Here is a 14986-nt window from a genome sequence, read left to right as displayed (position 1 = left end):
AAAGCCATCTCCTGTTTTAGGTCTCTATAAGAGTTTGTTTGCTTTTCAGTGGATCGTGAATCATCCTATTGATGTTACTAAGCATGTGTTTTGAAAACAGTTTATTGAAGAGACTTCCCTGCACTGTTCTTTAATAATCTATTCCTAAATAACGCACTACTTCTCTGCAAGGACCTCTTTAAAGTACGGTATAGTTTCTCCATGAGGAATGCTGCCCATTCATGGTATTACACAGGAGTGTGGAAACATAGAAATGCTTTAGGAGTTATCCACTGCACATTTTTGGCCAGTGGCTGCTGTAATTCATATCTGCCCTTCTCTCATTCTTCGCCTCCCCTCTCCCTACTTTCCCCCCTCCTCCTCCCTTTTCCTCTCTCTGCTCCCCTATTCTCTCTTCTTCCCTCCTTCTCCCTGCTATTAGAAGCTTGAAGTTGACCTTAAGCGTCTTGCTCAAGCACTCCCTACTTTATTGGTTGGTGGCAGGGCCTCTTGCTGAACCTGGGGTTCACTCGTTCCAGCTAGTCTGTCTAGCCAGTGTGTTCCATCTCTGTGTCCCATGTGCTGTCATGCCTGCCTGGCTTCTGTGTGGATTCTGGTCATCTGAACTCCATTATTCCTACTTGCACAGCAAATGCTTTATCAAACCCTGAGCTGTCTCCCAGTCTTTTTCTTGTCAAGGGGTTCTGCCTGCTCTTGATTTTTCTCCCTGCTTTTCTGCCACTCTTACTGAAGTCACTAAGTGACTTGGTGCTAAAACTAGGGGCCCTAGAGAAGGATGAGAAGCATCCCCATCATGTCGCAAAGACGTCCCAAGTCAGCAGCAGCTCTGAGGCAGCAGGAGCCCTTGTGAAAAGTCACATTGACGGTGGAAATGAGCGTCATTCCTCCTGCACCTTAGTGGGAATCACTCATTCCCACAATGAGTAGATAACATCGAACTGCAAAAACTAAGCATGCACCAGAAAGAATAGTAAAGCAATGCAGAGGGCTACTGCATTATCAATATGGCATTTAATGAGGGCAGCGAGGAATTATGACTGACGTCATCTGAGAAGATATGCACCATCTAGATGAAAAAGTGGAGTAAGGGCATTCAAGGAAAAGAAGATATCAAGTGCAGAGATCCTTAAGAAGAAACAGACTGATCAGTTCTGAGGACCACCAGCAAGTCCTGTCTGGCTACAGAGATGACCCAGGGAGATAAATGACTATATGAAAATCCTGTGTTGATGGGTACCTCAGTCATGAACATTTGCACGTGTGTTATCCTTAGACTTACCAGACCACGCTCTTCTTTTTCTAACTGAAATTACTAGGAGGAGAAATAAAAGCTCCAAGAATTTCCATATAAAACTCCATAGAGAAAAACAAAGCAAGAAACAGTAGAAGCCTCAATATAAAAATAAAGTTTTCAGATTTAAAGATTTGCACGTCAGTAGGAAACAAAAGCAAGGTGCATTATCTTGTGAGCCTTGTGTAGGATACAGGAATCATATTCACACAAATGCAGACCAAGGTCAGCTTGGTAAGCCATGCTGAACATTGAATTTGAAGTGGAATATGAGTTAGGCAGTTCAAACAGCCAAGATGAAATGACAGACAAATACATTAATGTAAAACCACCAAGCATGTCCTACATAGATGAACAGATGTTGTGCTGTGGGACTTTGTATTTCCTTGGGTGGTTGTCCCCAAAGGGACTATTAGTAGCATAGGTTGGATTCTGACAGGTAGAACTCCTGCAGGAGAGAAAATCATGACCTAGTTATAAGAAGCCACCAAGAGCAGTCACATGGTCCTAGGACCAGTGCTGATTGAATCATTTGGGATGCAGGCTAAATACTGGATGTTGTTCCCCATATTGTACATATTTAACAGTAATCTACCTAGCACACTTATAGGGCTGAACTGGGCTTGCTTTTTAACAGCACATATATCCCCACATCCCAAGGGAAGGCAGCACCAGTGTGAGCTTACTCAAAGCTCAGCAGTGTAGGCTAGAATGGTTGTAAATAATGCCCGCAATCTGGTGATGATTACTAGGGACACAAAAGCACTAAGTCACAAAAGGCATGCAGGTGAGTGATCTGGTAAAACCTGAGACTGAAAGCAAACAAAAGAAACTCAATTCTCGATCCTCAAAGTAGTTGAACACCACGATAAAGTGTTCACTCTTTCTGTGCGTGGCAATGAGGAGCCTTGGGGTGGTTTTCATGGAATGAAAGGCATACTATAACCCATGCCTTAGATATGTACATGGTTAGGATTGATCTGGCTAATAGTAAGCTAACTTGTGAATGGAGAAAGCGTACTCAAGACGCTGCTGAAGTAATACACGCTAAAGGCTGTAGCTGGCTCTGGCATGAGGGGAGCAAAGGAAGGGACAAAATCAAGGACTTGAGGAATCTACAGTGCTCAAGCCAGGAGCCAGCAGAATCGGTATTGGAGGATCACACAGATTTCTCACGTAGAGATTCTGGATGCACACCCTGTGTGTGAGGAACATGCCCCATGAGAGAGGAACCAGAAAACTGTCTTTTAATACCCCTTGTTAGCCAAGCATGGTGGCCTATGCCTTTAATCCCAGAACTTGAGAAGCAGAGGCCAGCCTGGTCTATAATGCAATTTACAGGACTTCCAGGGCTACATAGAGGAACGCTGTCTAAAAAAAAGGAAAAAAAAAACTTTCATACACACAAGCATATATACCTTGCAGTAGATGTGCAGGTAAGTCTCCTGAGATCTGCCAATCACAGATAGAACATATGGCCTGCTTCAAAATGAGCAGCATGCAGAGGCAACAGAAATAGAAGCCCTGAGATGCCAGCGGTGGTGGTAGTTTGCCTTTGGCGGGTAACTGTATAGCGTTGAGATGAACTTGGAGTGGGGCTGGACTATGGAGGGCAGCACTTCGTAAGCCAAGGCCAGCTCATGGAGTGAGTGAACGTACAGACTCGTCCTGGTGGAAGTGTCTCAGCACATTTCTCTGTAACTGTGTGCTCTCTAAGGCACTCTTAGCTCTCCGCTGGTGAGTTCAGCTGGCCTGGCTGCAATTCTTTTCTCTCCTACAAGGACCTTTATCTGTGCAGTGAGTGATAACAGAGGAAACAGAGTTTGAGGATAGCCTCCAAAGCCACAGCCTGTGTGATGGACAGGCTACTGCTATGTAGCGGGATGACCGCAGTGATTGTACCTGGCAGAACCTTTATGATGAAGCAGAAATGCCACTCTGGAGCTTCAGGGAGACCTGCAGAGAGACGACTGAACAACGATGTAAACAGGTGCTCTTGCTGAAAGAGAGCATGCATAGCCGAGAGGAGGAGAACCCTCTGAGTAGAGCCTTTTAATAGAAATACAACCTGAGCCACATCTGTCTTCTTCACTATTCTAGAAACCACCATAAAAGGAACAAAACCACAAATACCCAGTTTCCTCACTCAGCATTTGATCAGTGTACTATTTATGAGGCAACCCCAGCCTAATCTGCATAGTGCATTCTTGAAGATTGGTGTGTTGTTTGGAAGCACACCCTTTCACTTGTAGTCTGTGTTCCTAGCAGTGGAAAGCTGTGTGTGGCTTTGGGTAGAGAGCATGAAAGGTCCATCAAAGGGCTGAGAAGGCCACATCTACAAGAACATGATGGATGTGATCAGAGGAGACCTTTGAGAAGGTCACACTCCCCAGGGGAACCACAGAAAGAAGCAGTTCTCATGCTGAGAAGACCCTTGGAGAAGACCCTGAAGCCGGGGTGGGGATCAGAACTGCAGGGAGCAGGAAATGTGCTGATCATCATTGGCTTCTAATGTTCATTTTGTTTAAGCAATCCTGATTTTAAAATGGGATTTGATGCCAGCATGTATTTGGTATATAGAAATATTTGCCAGTCATGAAGCTAAAACCTGACGTTAAATGTGAATATAGAGGTAAGTTGTGTTCATCTTTTCAGAGGTACTCTTGAGTTTTCCATATCTGCATTATTAGTATTCAAAACGTTTCTTTTTTACATAACCTAGCATTTTGACATCAGAAGCGTAAAATGGTTGAAATTCCCATATGAATGTAAATGGTGATTAATTGCTGGCTGAATCCTAATATTCATGAGTAAACTCTACCGTGAAGAAGACAGAAATCTAAACTGTGGATCAGTACTGCCATCATCCTTTCAATATTTTTTTTTGAAAAAAAAAACTCCTTGTTCCAGTAAATACAGACCTGTATACATGGTATTGATCCAGTGTGTGTACTGGGATGCAAGGAGTGGTCAAAGCAGAAAGAAATTCCTATTTTCCAGAAACTTGACAGTAGAGAAATGGTGATTAGAGACCAAAAATAAACAATGGAACAGGTAAAGCATGACTTGAGGCAACGTTAGAAAGTGAGACTGGAACAATCATTTGAAGGCAGAGGGAATGAGATACACAGACAATTCTGAGACAAGATGACTAAGGACACCTAGGATAAGGTGTGCTGCCTACGTAAAGGATGCAGGTGGGAAATGTCATCTAAGGGCTGGGTGAGGGTGAAGGAATATAGAGGGTGGATGGGTAGGTGGGTAGGTAGGTAAGTAGGTAGGTAGGTAGGTAGGTAGGTGGGTGGGTAGGTAGGTAGGTAGGTGGGTGGGTAGATAGGTAGGTAGGTGGGTGGGTGGGTAGTTAGGTGGGTGGGTGGGTAGGTAGGTAGGTAGGTGGGTAGGTATGTAGGTAGGTGGGTAGGTATGTAGGTAGGTGGGTAGGTATGTAGGTAGGTGGGTGGGTGGGTAGGTAGGTAGGTAGGTGGGTAGGTATGTAGGTAGGTGGGTAGGTATGTAGGTAGGTGGGTGGGTGGGTAGGTGGGTGGGTGGGTAGGTAGGTGGGTGGGTGGGTAGGTAGGTGGGTGGGTGGGTAGGTAGGTAGGTAGGTGGGTAGGTATGTAGGTAGGTGGGTAGGTATGTAGGTAGGTGGGTAGGTATGTAGGTAGGTGGGTGGGTGGGTAGGTAGGTGGGTGGGTGGGTAGGTAGGTGGGTGGGTGGGTAGGTAGGTAGGTAGGTAGGTGGGTAGGTATATAGGTAGGTGGGTAGGTATGTAGGTAGGTGGGTAGGTATGTAGGTAGGTGGGTGGGTGGGTAGGTAGGTGGGTGGGTGGGTAGGTAGGTTTGTGATCCCAGTGAGATCTGCTGAAGGTTTTACCTTCACCCTAAATGAGAGAAGGCCTCAGGGAAGTTTGCATCAAGGAACAACAGAACAGGCATTGTTTGCTATTCAGTGTCTTAGTCAGCCTGCCTTTCTGTCTGAAAATAGCTGTAAGCAGAGAGGGCAAACCTTTGAAAGATGGAGGAGACAGACCTTCTACAAGGCTGTTGTAGTCAACATAAGAGATGCTAGCGGTTCATAAGAGACCACCACAAAGAACCATGTGTTGCATGTGATGCATGGTGCTGTTCCTGTGGAATACCTGTGCAAACAACCTGCAGAATACAATGGAGGCATTGCCCGGGGCTGAAGGAAGTAAGCAGTAATGGCTAGTGAGAGCAGGGATGCTTGGGGTGATAAAGTATTATCAAGTTGATTGGGGTAACGTTGTACAGTAATCACACCACTGAGAACAGGTGAGTTGAGTGTGTGGCCGGTCAATACAGCTGTTTTTGATAAGTGATATGGTGGAGTCATGAGAAGCACCAAGATAAAGGGAAATGTGTGGGAGCAGAGGCATCAAGGTTTACCAGGGGAGGAGCTGTGGAATGGGAAGGTAAAAGTAGCTCCGAGATGGAGCAGCTGGACAATGCAGTCCTGGTTTCTGAACTGACAGAAGGTACAGATCTAGGGAGAAATTCTTTTCAGTCATCTTAAAAATCATCTTAAAATAAGTTTGGTACTTGGACCTACTCAGTACTGTGTGTGTATAGTGTGTACCTCTACAGATGGATTGTGAACTTTTTCCTGCCCATGTAGGATTGTAGGATCTGCCGTCTGGGAAGGTAATAGGTTATTCCTATTTCATAGGTCTGCTTCTTTAACTACTGAGTCTGTAAGTCCAAGTGATTGTTACATGGTCAACTTGCTTGAAATAATGATTCTCTTGTAGCAATTTTAAAACAGTCCCATATGCATAATGAAGAATTCCATGTAAGCAACTCTGGGAAGGAAAAGGCTGAAAAATGAAAGCTCAAAAATGTTCCCACCTGCCTGTGGACCATCCCTCTATGTGTCTGTCACATGACACAGATGCCTTCAGTGACCCCCCCCCAAATAATCTCTGTGTGTCTGTCATATGACACAGAGGCCTTCAGCGGCCCCCTGAAACAACCCCCAGGTTTCTGACCCTTAGATAAGAGTCACCTCTTTGGTGGGTGTGGTTCATAGACTGTTCCCGAGCCCTTCATGATGAAGCAGACCTGCACGTGCCCTTCTGCTCACTGGATACACAGGTCCTTGTTGTCACCGAAGCAACAGCTTTGCCTTGTGAGGCGTGGTTATGAAGCCAGAAGCACCTTCAGGATCTTCAAGGGGCCATAACTCCACAATTCCATAATATAACCTTGTCACCGAAGTCATTTATAGAACACCCCCTCTGTATATATAGATAAAAATGGATTGTATTTCGAATAAAACAAGCCAATGTGAGGTAAATATGGGTCCTTATATATTTTTTTTTTCTTCACGAAAGAAAGCAAACATTCACTTCCACAACTTTTCTGTGTCTTCCAGAGAAGAGAGTGAGAGTGTCCTGACCCTGAAGGGCCTGACCCCGACAGGCATGCTCCCCAGCGGAGTGCTCTCCGGAGGGAAACAGACCCTGCAAAGCGGTAAGCGAGCCCAGTGCTGTGACTGGGAGCACACGGCCAGCTGTACCAGTAGAACCTTGAGTTTCTCATTCAGCTCAGTCTTCTCTTCAGTTCTTCTTGACTGGAAGAAGGCCTAACGCTCACATGTCAGTGTGATCAGTCATGTCCCACCTGAAAGCACTGTCCTTCACCTCAGGCCACGCTCCACCCCTCCTCAGCACACGCATCCATGTCTTCAGGCCTCCTTATGGGACATCTCACTTAGGGCACATGTGCACGCAGCTGGAGCTTTGAGTCGGAGCTCCCCTCTCTCGGCCAGTCATTCAGTATAAAATTTCTGTTACATTTTCATAACTTGTCTGCCTATCTGCATGATTGATGAAGTCTACACACAAATATAGGTTTGCATAGCTATAGATTTTATTGGAAAGACTATAAAAAGGGTAATTTAATTACCCACTTAAGCAGAAATGAAACTTAAACAGGCCTTTTCTCTGACTCATCAGAAATACAAGAAGAGAGATCTCAACTGCATTTTGGTTTATTTTTTAAAATAATAACATCTTTTTTAAGTAGACATTTTACTCTATAGTCCTAACTGGCTGGACAAGTATCAGCCAGTATAACTTTTTGTGATAATGGGATTTTTTTATGGCTGCAAAGGCCGCTGGTGACACAGAACCACTGAACAATCGACATATAACTAACAACCCCTAATTTTCAACAAATTTAACTTAAATATAGCTAGTATCACCCATGTTAGACAACACAATTATGTATACTTTTTCTTCTGTTATGTATGTTCTTTTGTCAGTTTAATTAACACTACCACTAATTAGAATATAGCTTATACACTATGGAAACTTTGCTGTTAGGTTAGATTTGAACAGAAAACAAACACAGCAAAAATATAGTATAGTATTTTAATATAATCTCAGCCTCTAGTTTATTTCTGCCCTGGATCTTTCTTCTATTTTCTTTCCTACCTCTGTCCTATATCCTAAAAGACACAGGTATTTGGTTACCATTACATCATTAAGACATTTCTTCTACACAACACATAATGATCAACTCATGGGCACAAAACTGTCAGACCATCACACTTTATGAAGAACAGACATAACCTTTATTTTTGGATGAATTTCCTCTAAATCCACAGTCTTTGAGCTGATGCAAAAGTTCAAAAACAGTTCGGTGAAAACAGGAAAATCTATAGCAACTGAGGTAAACAACAACAAAAAAATCCCCCTTTAAACCTGTAGAAATTAATTGCTTCATAAACACACAAACTTTTCCAGCAAGATGAACATACTGAGAGATTAGCATAAGATCATTTATATACCCAGAATGCAATTCTGCCCAGCTGATGGAAGGCCACAGCTTCTGTGAGCGCAGCGCACAGTAGAGATACACACACCATCAGGGACTGACCGCAGACGGCCTGTGCTGAGGATAAGCTAGGCTATGTGTATTTCTACCCAGCGGTGCTGGTGTGGTCCCAGCGTTTCGGCTTTGCTTCTAAACCTGAGGTCTTTCTGTTTTACACTGCATAGTGTCACCTTCAGATCGTCACCTGTGTCTGTAGCTTCACTGACTCAAGTTCCTTTCTTTTCTTTTAAACCCATCTGTTTGTGCTCTTCTCTGTTGAGTTCACACATACACACACACACACACACACACACACAATCACAATCGCACATACTCTAGGTTGAGACTTCATTTGTCCCGAGAATTTGAAAATTCAGTATATGTTTAAAACCGATACACTGCCATTGCCTCACGATTCATATCTGACCCCCTTCCCTTGGCCTAAGAGGAGATGCGGCACCAAGATCTGACAATTCAGATCTCCTCTGTGGTTATGAGGAATCCAGAATGTGTTGCTAACTGGAATGCATACGTGGCCAATAATGAATGCACCTCTTAAATAAAGTTCAACCAGAGACCGCCATAAGTCATGCAGAACAGCTCTACAAAGCAGCTACCCCAGCACCCCCATCACCCATTAATCCCAACCCATTACCATTGTAAACCACTCACCCGCCCATACTATTGAACTCTAACACCATCTCAACCCCTTCATAATAGTTACCAATAACATACCTATCTCCGTCAAAATACTCACTGTTGTAGCTTTCAATTTTAAATCACTAGAAAATGCAAATTGAAGTCCAGGGATAGAATAATACCAATGTTCAGCATTTTGAACTTAGAGGACAATTTAATGTTTTAGCCTTTGAATAAGGGAGCATCATCTAAACTCCTCCACCTGCACAGGGAAGCTGTAAAGCCTAAGTAAGTGGTGGGCTTACTCGACCTTTGAAGCTACGGTTTCAGTATATCATTGTACTTTACTCAGAGACTTCCTTACTGAGTAGCTTCAACCATGAGTCGCCCCGTTCCTGAAGATGCTAATTCATTTATTACTGCTCCTGCCATGTCCCCACTTAACATGCAACACTCTGAACTTCATTTCCAAAAATGGTATTGTAAAGAGAAAAAAAAAAAATCAGGACTCAGCCTGCCTGGCTAAAGATGTCCAGGCCTTGACATTCCCTCTGTTGTTCCCTGCCTCTCCCATCTTTGAAGACTCCTATGTGTTTGCCACCTAGATAGCTTGATTTTGTGTCCTTTTAACTGCCCTCCCACCCCCATGCATCTCTATCTCTAGAGGAAAAAACTGGCATTTACTATTCGCTAGCATAAAGCATCTGACCGACGTCACAGCCCCGCTCCAAGCTCGCCCTGTTCCTCCGACATTCCACTACAGATCACCAAGCGTGCATTCTAAAGTGCTCTTAGAATCAGAAACATTGTAGATTTCCATAACCCAATTGTCAGCTCAACCGAAATAACAGCAAGCATTTCTGCACGTTTCCCTAAACGACTTTGTCATCGATTAGTGAGCCAGGACTCCAGGCCACCTTTCCCTCCCTCAGGTGTACGCAGGCCATGACTGACACCTCTCACTTCTGCGGTATTGTTTCCCCTTTCTTTGTAGCCTCTCTGTCTAGTTGTCTGTGCCAGAAGCCCGCACTTAGAGGCACATTAGTCCCCCCCAGTTCCTTTGATCGTCACTGACTTGTTCTTAGCCTTAAACCAATCCTCTGCTCATTTTCTCATTCATTTTGCACCCCTTTCTTCTTCTCTTCAGCTACTGTTGAGGCTATTGAGGCTGATGAAGGTAAATTGGCCAGTTCCCTTTCTGTTGTGCCCGCAACAGACAAGGGCTCTGCTGGGTGTATTCTTTTTTTTTTTTTTCCGCTGTAGCTTGTACAGAGTGTGTGGGTGTTGGGCTAACAGTTGTGGCTCAGTATTAACCAAAACGTTCTTGCTTTAAAGGGGAAAGTGTCCTTCTATGGTTTGTTTGTTTGTTTTTTTCCCTTAAAGCTATGTTTGACTTTTGTATACAATGAACGTAGTCTAATCACAGAAAACTAAAGGATTATATATCGATATTTATAAATTTCTATCTCTCGTGGATGATGTGGGGTGGGGGTTATGGCAGCTGCTTTTGACAAATGATAATGTAAAAATCAGTATGCTTTGAGCTGAACCATCCCTCCCTCAAATCACTCCCAGGTAGGACAGAGACAAGAGAGAGTAAAATTAAGTCGATTCTAGTCTTCATAAGCTCGCCACAACGGAAATGCTTGGTAGTGCTTTGTTACGGTTCGGCATCACTTACGTCTCTAAAATACTGCAACGGGAGACAGATGTGTGGAGGTAAACTCTTATCCTCGGCAGTTTTGACCAATTGCTATTTGGAAGGAAGTTAGCACTCACAAAAGAGCCCAAAAAGTTTCTGTGGCCGTGTCGTGGCCAACAACGAGACTATTGAGCAGACAATTGATTAATGATTCCGAGCGTCTGCTCTATGCCAGGCCTCTTGCTAGGAGCTTAGGAAATTGAGAATGGTGCATCTCCAACTGTCTTCTAGCACTACTCAAGAGCAGCGTTGTTGACACTTTAGATTTACTGTTTTAATTGAATGCTGTCTTACTACATGGTTATACGAGAACTGTACATGAATATAATGTTCAATATTATGCATACCACACCCTCTGGAATTTTTAAAGCATAATTTGAAGTTCCCCTTTAAAACAAAATTCTTCAGTTGTATTTTGTTCTTGCAAAATAACTGATTTTTTTCACAAATTGTGTGCGTATATAGTCCTTTGGTGTGTTGTTTAAAAAAAAAAGTGTCACTTCAGCTCTACGATTTGCTCACGATTTGGATATAGTAGGGGAAATGACAGTGATGTAAGAGAAAAATACAACTGTTTCCTAAATAGCAGTGAGCAAGCTGCTATTTATGTGGGAATTCTCCATTCCTCTCGGCAAAATCTAATCTGCAGTGTGCATTCCTGTTGATAGTTTGGCTGTTTTCTGTGACTCTGTGGCTCTGTGTTGTGTTAAGTACCCTCCCAATGTAAATTGCTAACCCCCACTGTCTGACCAGCAACTGGAGCAGAACTGGAGCAGAGCACTTTCTTCTGTGCAGGGTAGGGACAGACAGACAGGCGCCATCCGCAATGGAGCCGCATCCTGAACGAGCCCCCGTTCCGCTAGATTTGGCATTTCCTATGCCCCCGCCCTATAGGTTGCAAAACCTGGAGCTTCCACTTTATTTTTTTTAATGAATGAAACAGTTTCATGATTAATCACGGTCAACTTTTGGCTATGAGATGATGCCATTTAGAAAAAGACTAGGGTGCCTGCTATTTTTGCCCCATAAAATAATTGAATTCATTCTCAGGGTGGGCGCTCATTGGCCAACACAGTTATTTTTTCAGTTTATTACCAAATTGCAAAATTAAGAAGCTTTGCTTTGGGCCTTGGTCCTTCCCCATCTCCCCATGTTCTTCCTCCCACACTTGACTAATCACCACTTTGCTAACCTGAAAATGCAGACGGGGAACAATTTGTTTTTCTTTCTAATGAGCTTTTAAAGCACTGTGTAAATCTCCGAGGACTGTCATCTCTACTAGTGAGAGGCTGCACATTTGTGTCCAAGTGGCTGGCAAAATGGAAGCCTTAACCGGCTCTCCAGGTTTCCTCCCAATGTGGGGAGGGTATAAGTACCTTGAAATTGTCCTTCATATGCTGTGGAGATGCAGCCCAAGTCAGCACTGGTGATTGGCCACCCGTCCATACCTTGCTCGCACTTCACAGGGAGTGAAGCAAGCTGCTGTCGTTGGTTCCCCATCTGTGTGTGTTTTATTTTCAGCTCACTGTTGGTGTACCCACTGAGGAAGTTATTAAGTTTTTCAAAAGTACCTCTCATATCTCTGGAGCACACACAGGGTCATTAGAAGAGAACGCAAGAGAAGTCAAGGTTTTAATTAAAAGGACCAAAACCAATTCAATTCATTGTTGCTCAAAATTTGTGAAAAGCATTCATCTCTGCTTTTCCTTTAACCCCAACTTATTGTTGCTCTACAGAGAGGGGGTTCTCCCTGGTATAGGTCGTCCCGAGTACCAGATGCACATCAGTTTGACCTGTTTGCTGCTGAAGGGCAGAAAATGCTTCTCTGCTGAGTCATCTGACCTTTATTTTTGAGTTTCACTTACCCCCTCCCTTACCCACTGTATATAGACTTCTAGTGCAAAGTGGGGGGGGGGAAAGCTTATAATTTCATTTTCCCTCATACCATTGAGTTGATAGCTTTGTGGAATTTAGAGATGGCAAAACCACACACGTCCCTGCCCATTCATTTTCTAGTTCCTTGGACCTTCTGTTCTAAGCCTTGACTAGAAGTTCTGGGTAGAGCAGAAAGGGCTTTCACTGAAGTGGCCATCCCTAGCATGGCAGTAGAGTCAGAACGGGGGACACGCAGGCTCTTTAGCCCAGGGTATCCATGGATCATCACGCTAGTGATGTGGCCAGTGATGCTGGATCCCAGAAACCTACCTGCCCCTGAAACAGCTTTTTTCCTTATCCACTGTGGATTTCTGTGAACTAAACTTTGATGAAGACAGGAGAAATGCTTACATCTTAATCACTGCAAGAGGACATTTTGGTTGGCAAGAGACATTGGCTGTTTCAAACCCTTGGTTCCCTCCAGTATGGTAAGGAGTCTTGTGTTGTCCTCAGGTCCCCTCACATTGTTCTCCACTAAAGGACCCACCCACTCTGAAGTCTCTAACCTCACCCGACACGACCGCGGTGCCACCGGTGGTGCTCCACCTAACCTAACCCTCTCTCTCTTTTTTTAATGATTTGTTGTTTAGCTATCAAAGGATTTTCACCACAACATAAGATCACTAGCTTCGAGGAGGCGAAGGGCTTAGACCGAATTAACGAGAGGATGCCGCCTCGCAGAGATGCCATGCCCTCCGACGCCAACCTTAACTCCATCAACAAGGCTCTCGCCTCAGAGACTAACGGCACGGACAGCAACGGCAGTAATAGCAGCAATATTCAGTGACCACTTCCTGTTCACTCTTTTTTTTTTTTTTTTTTGAGCTGCAGGTCATGATGGGATTGCTGCATCTCAGCAGTTGGATGTTCTTGCCTCTGACGGTAGCTTGTTTGCTCTGGGGGCCAGGAATTGGATTCAGTTTACACTATCATGAAGTTTAAAAAAAAAAAAAAAGAGGGAGAGAGATAATAAACTATATTTTGGTGAGGGTGGTGATTAAACACCTCTTTTGGGTATGCCTTTAAAATATGCTTCTAGGAAAAAAGGATTTAAAAAGAAAGCTAATGCTAGTCTATACTGCAATGTGAGGGAAATGGACGCGTTTTCCTACTACGCTGGGGACTTCTAGATAGGTTAATGAAAGGCCTTTTACTCTGTTACTGGACACGAAAACTTTGTCTAATTTCTTATACTCTATTGTTCGTTTACAGTGCAGCACTAAAAATGGATGACATCAAACATTTTTAACGACAACAAAAAAAATGATGTACAAACTAAACAAGGACTATTTATTGATAAGGTTTTGCTACTTTCGTCAGACAATGGCTAGAAACTGAATTAGGCAGTCTTAAAAAAAAAACCTGGAAAAAAAAGAATGTTGCAAATTTGTTAAAATGCCAAAAAAAAAAAAGGACAGTTTAATTTTGTATAGCTCGTGCTTACCTCAGGTTCCTTTAGTTTGCTTGAATGCCCTTCTTTCCATAGAGCACTTATTAATTTGGCAGTGAATACATTTTCTTTAAGTTTTAAAAAAAAACTGGAATAATTACACCCATCTTTTTTGCTGTTTATATTTAGGGGTTTTGTTGATAAATCAAGTCTCAGTTGTGGCTTGCTGAATTCAATATTTATGAGTGGTGCATTTTTAAGTATAGTGAACACAACACCATAGTGCAGTGACGAAGCATCTATATTCTGTAAAAAACAAAAACAAAAAAAAATCTGCCTATGCATGTTTTTTAAGAAAAAAAATAAAATGGCTGTATCGGCCTGTATGGGACTGTAATGCGCTTAGTGGTCTGACATATACTGGAAATGTATGTATACTGGCGTACTTTATATTCTCTAAAATGCTTAATGCCTTTGAAATTTTGTAATCAAAAAAAAGCTTTGAAAACAATCTAAAGGGGAGAGTATTCTTAAAAGTTTTTAACATAAGCTTGTCAGTGCACACATAGATGGTTGGCATGTTTAGCAAACTTTGTGAAATTTAAATAAGTTTGTAGTTACATGTGAAACTCTAAATGCATGGTAACCGTTAATGTCATAACAATTTAGTTATTTCGTTCTGTTCTGTCATGTGCCACAAAAATATGTACTTTTTTTTCACTTTTTTTTTCCCTTTGTATATTAGTTACGGGTTACAACTGGTTCATTCTGAAAACAACAACAAACAGCGAAAGTCCATTCATATTTTTTAACAATTGTATAAGTGCCCAAGTCATTCACTACAGCCTAAAGCCTTGCCTTTGTAATTTGACTTCTGAAATGTTGGCAGTCAAAGCATGCACCTGTAACCATGACAAAGGAAAAGCATTTTATATTACTATTCAATAAAATGTGCATGAACTTAAAGAACGTTCCTCCTTTCACTGAGTCTGCTGAAGGGAATCTTGTGCACAGCCACCATGGAGTCCTCTGGCTGCTGGCCCTTCACCACCCTGCACCCTTAGGACAGGCTGCTTCCCAGGGGCCTCATGATCTGAGGAGTGCTACCCACTTCGCCTATAAACGTCTTGGTGGATTTGCTTCTCAAAAATCAGGCGAGAGAAGTCTACCTAGAGAGCAAATGCCATCTTCCG

At 43.1% G+C, this 14986-nt stretch overlaps 1 protein-coding gene across 2 annotated transcripts in view; it reads left to right on the top strand.

Moving 5' to 3' along the window:
• The window catches only part of Ppp3ca (protein phosphatase 3 catalytic subunit alpha), a 292339-nt gene extending 277577 nt beyond the window's left edge, over positions 1–14762 (top strand). Inside the window, exons 12-14 of one of the 2 annotated variants that reach the window (XM_085677663.2) lie at positions 6683–6780; positions 9914–9943; positions 12994–14762. In XM_085677663.2, coding sequence (XP_085533789.1) covers positions 6683–6780; positions 9914–9943; positions 12994–13190 — 325 coding nt within the window. In that variant the 3' untranslated portion in view covers positions 13191–14762. The remainder of the gene's footprint in view (positions 1–6682; positions 6781–9913; positions 9944–12993) is intronic. The other variant, XM_087897544.1, reaches the window with a different exon arrangement.
• The last annotated feature ends 224 nt before the right edge of the window (positions 14763–14986 follow it).

This window comes from Myodes glareolus, chromosome 17 (assembly GCF_982192425.1).
Source record: "Myodes glareolus chromosome 17, mMyoGla1.1, whole genome shotgun sequence".
NCBI classification, from domain to species: Eukaryota; Metazoa; Chordata; class Mammalia; order Rodentia; family Cricetidae; genus Myodes; species Myodes glareolus.
The sequence above is the reverse complement of the archived record's forward strand: the minus strand, read 5'-3'. Positions and strand labels throughout refer to the sequence as shown.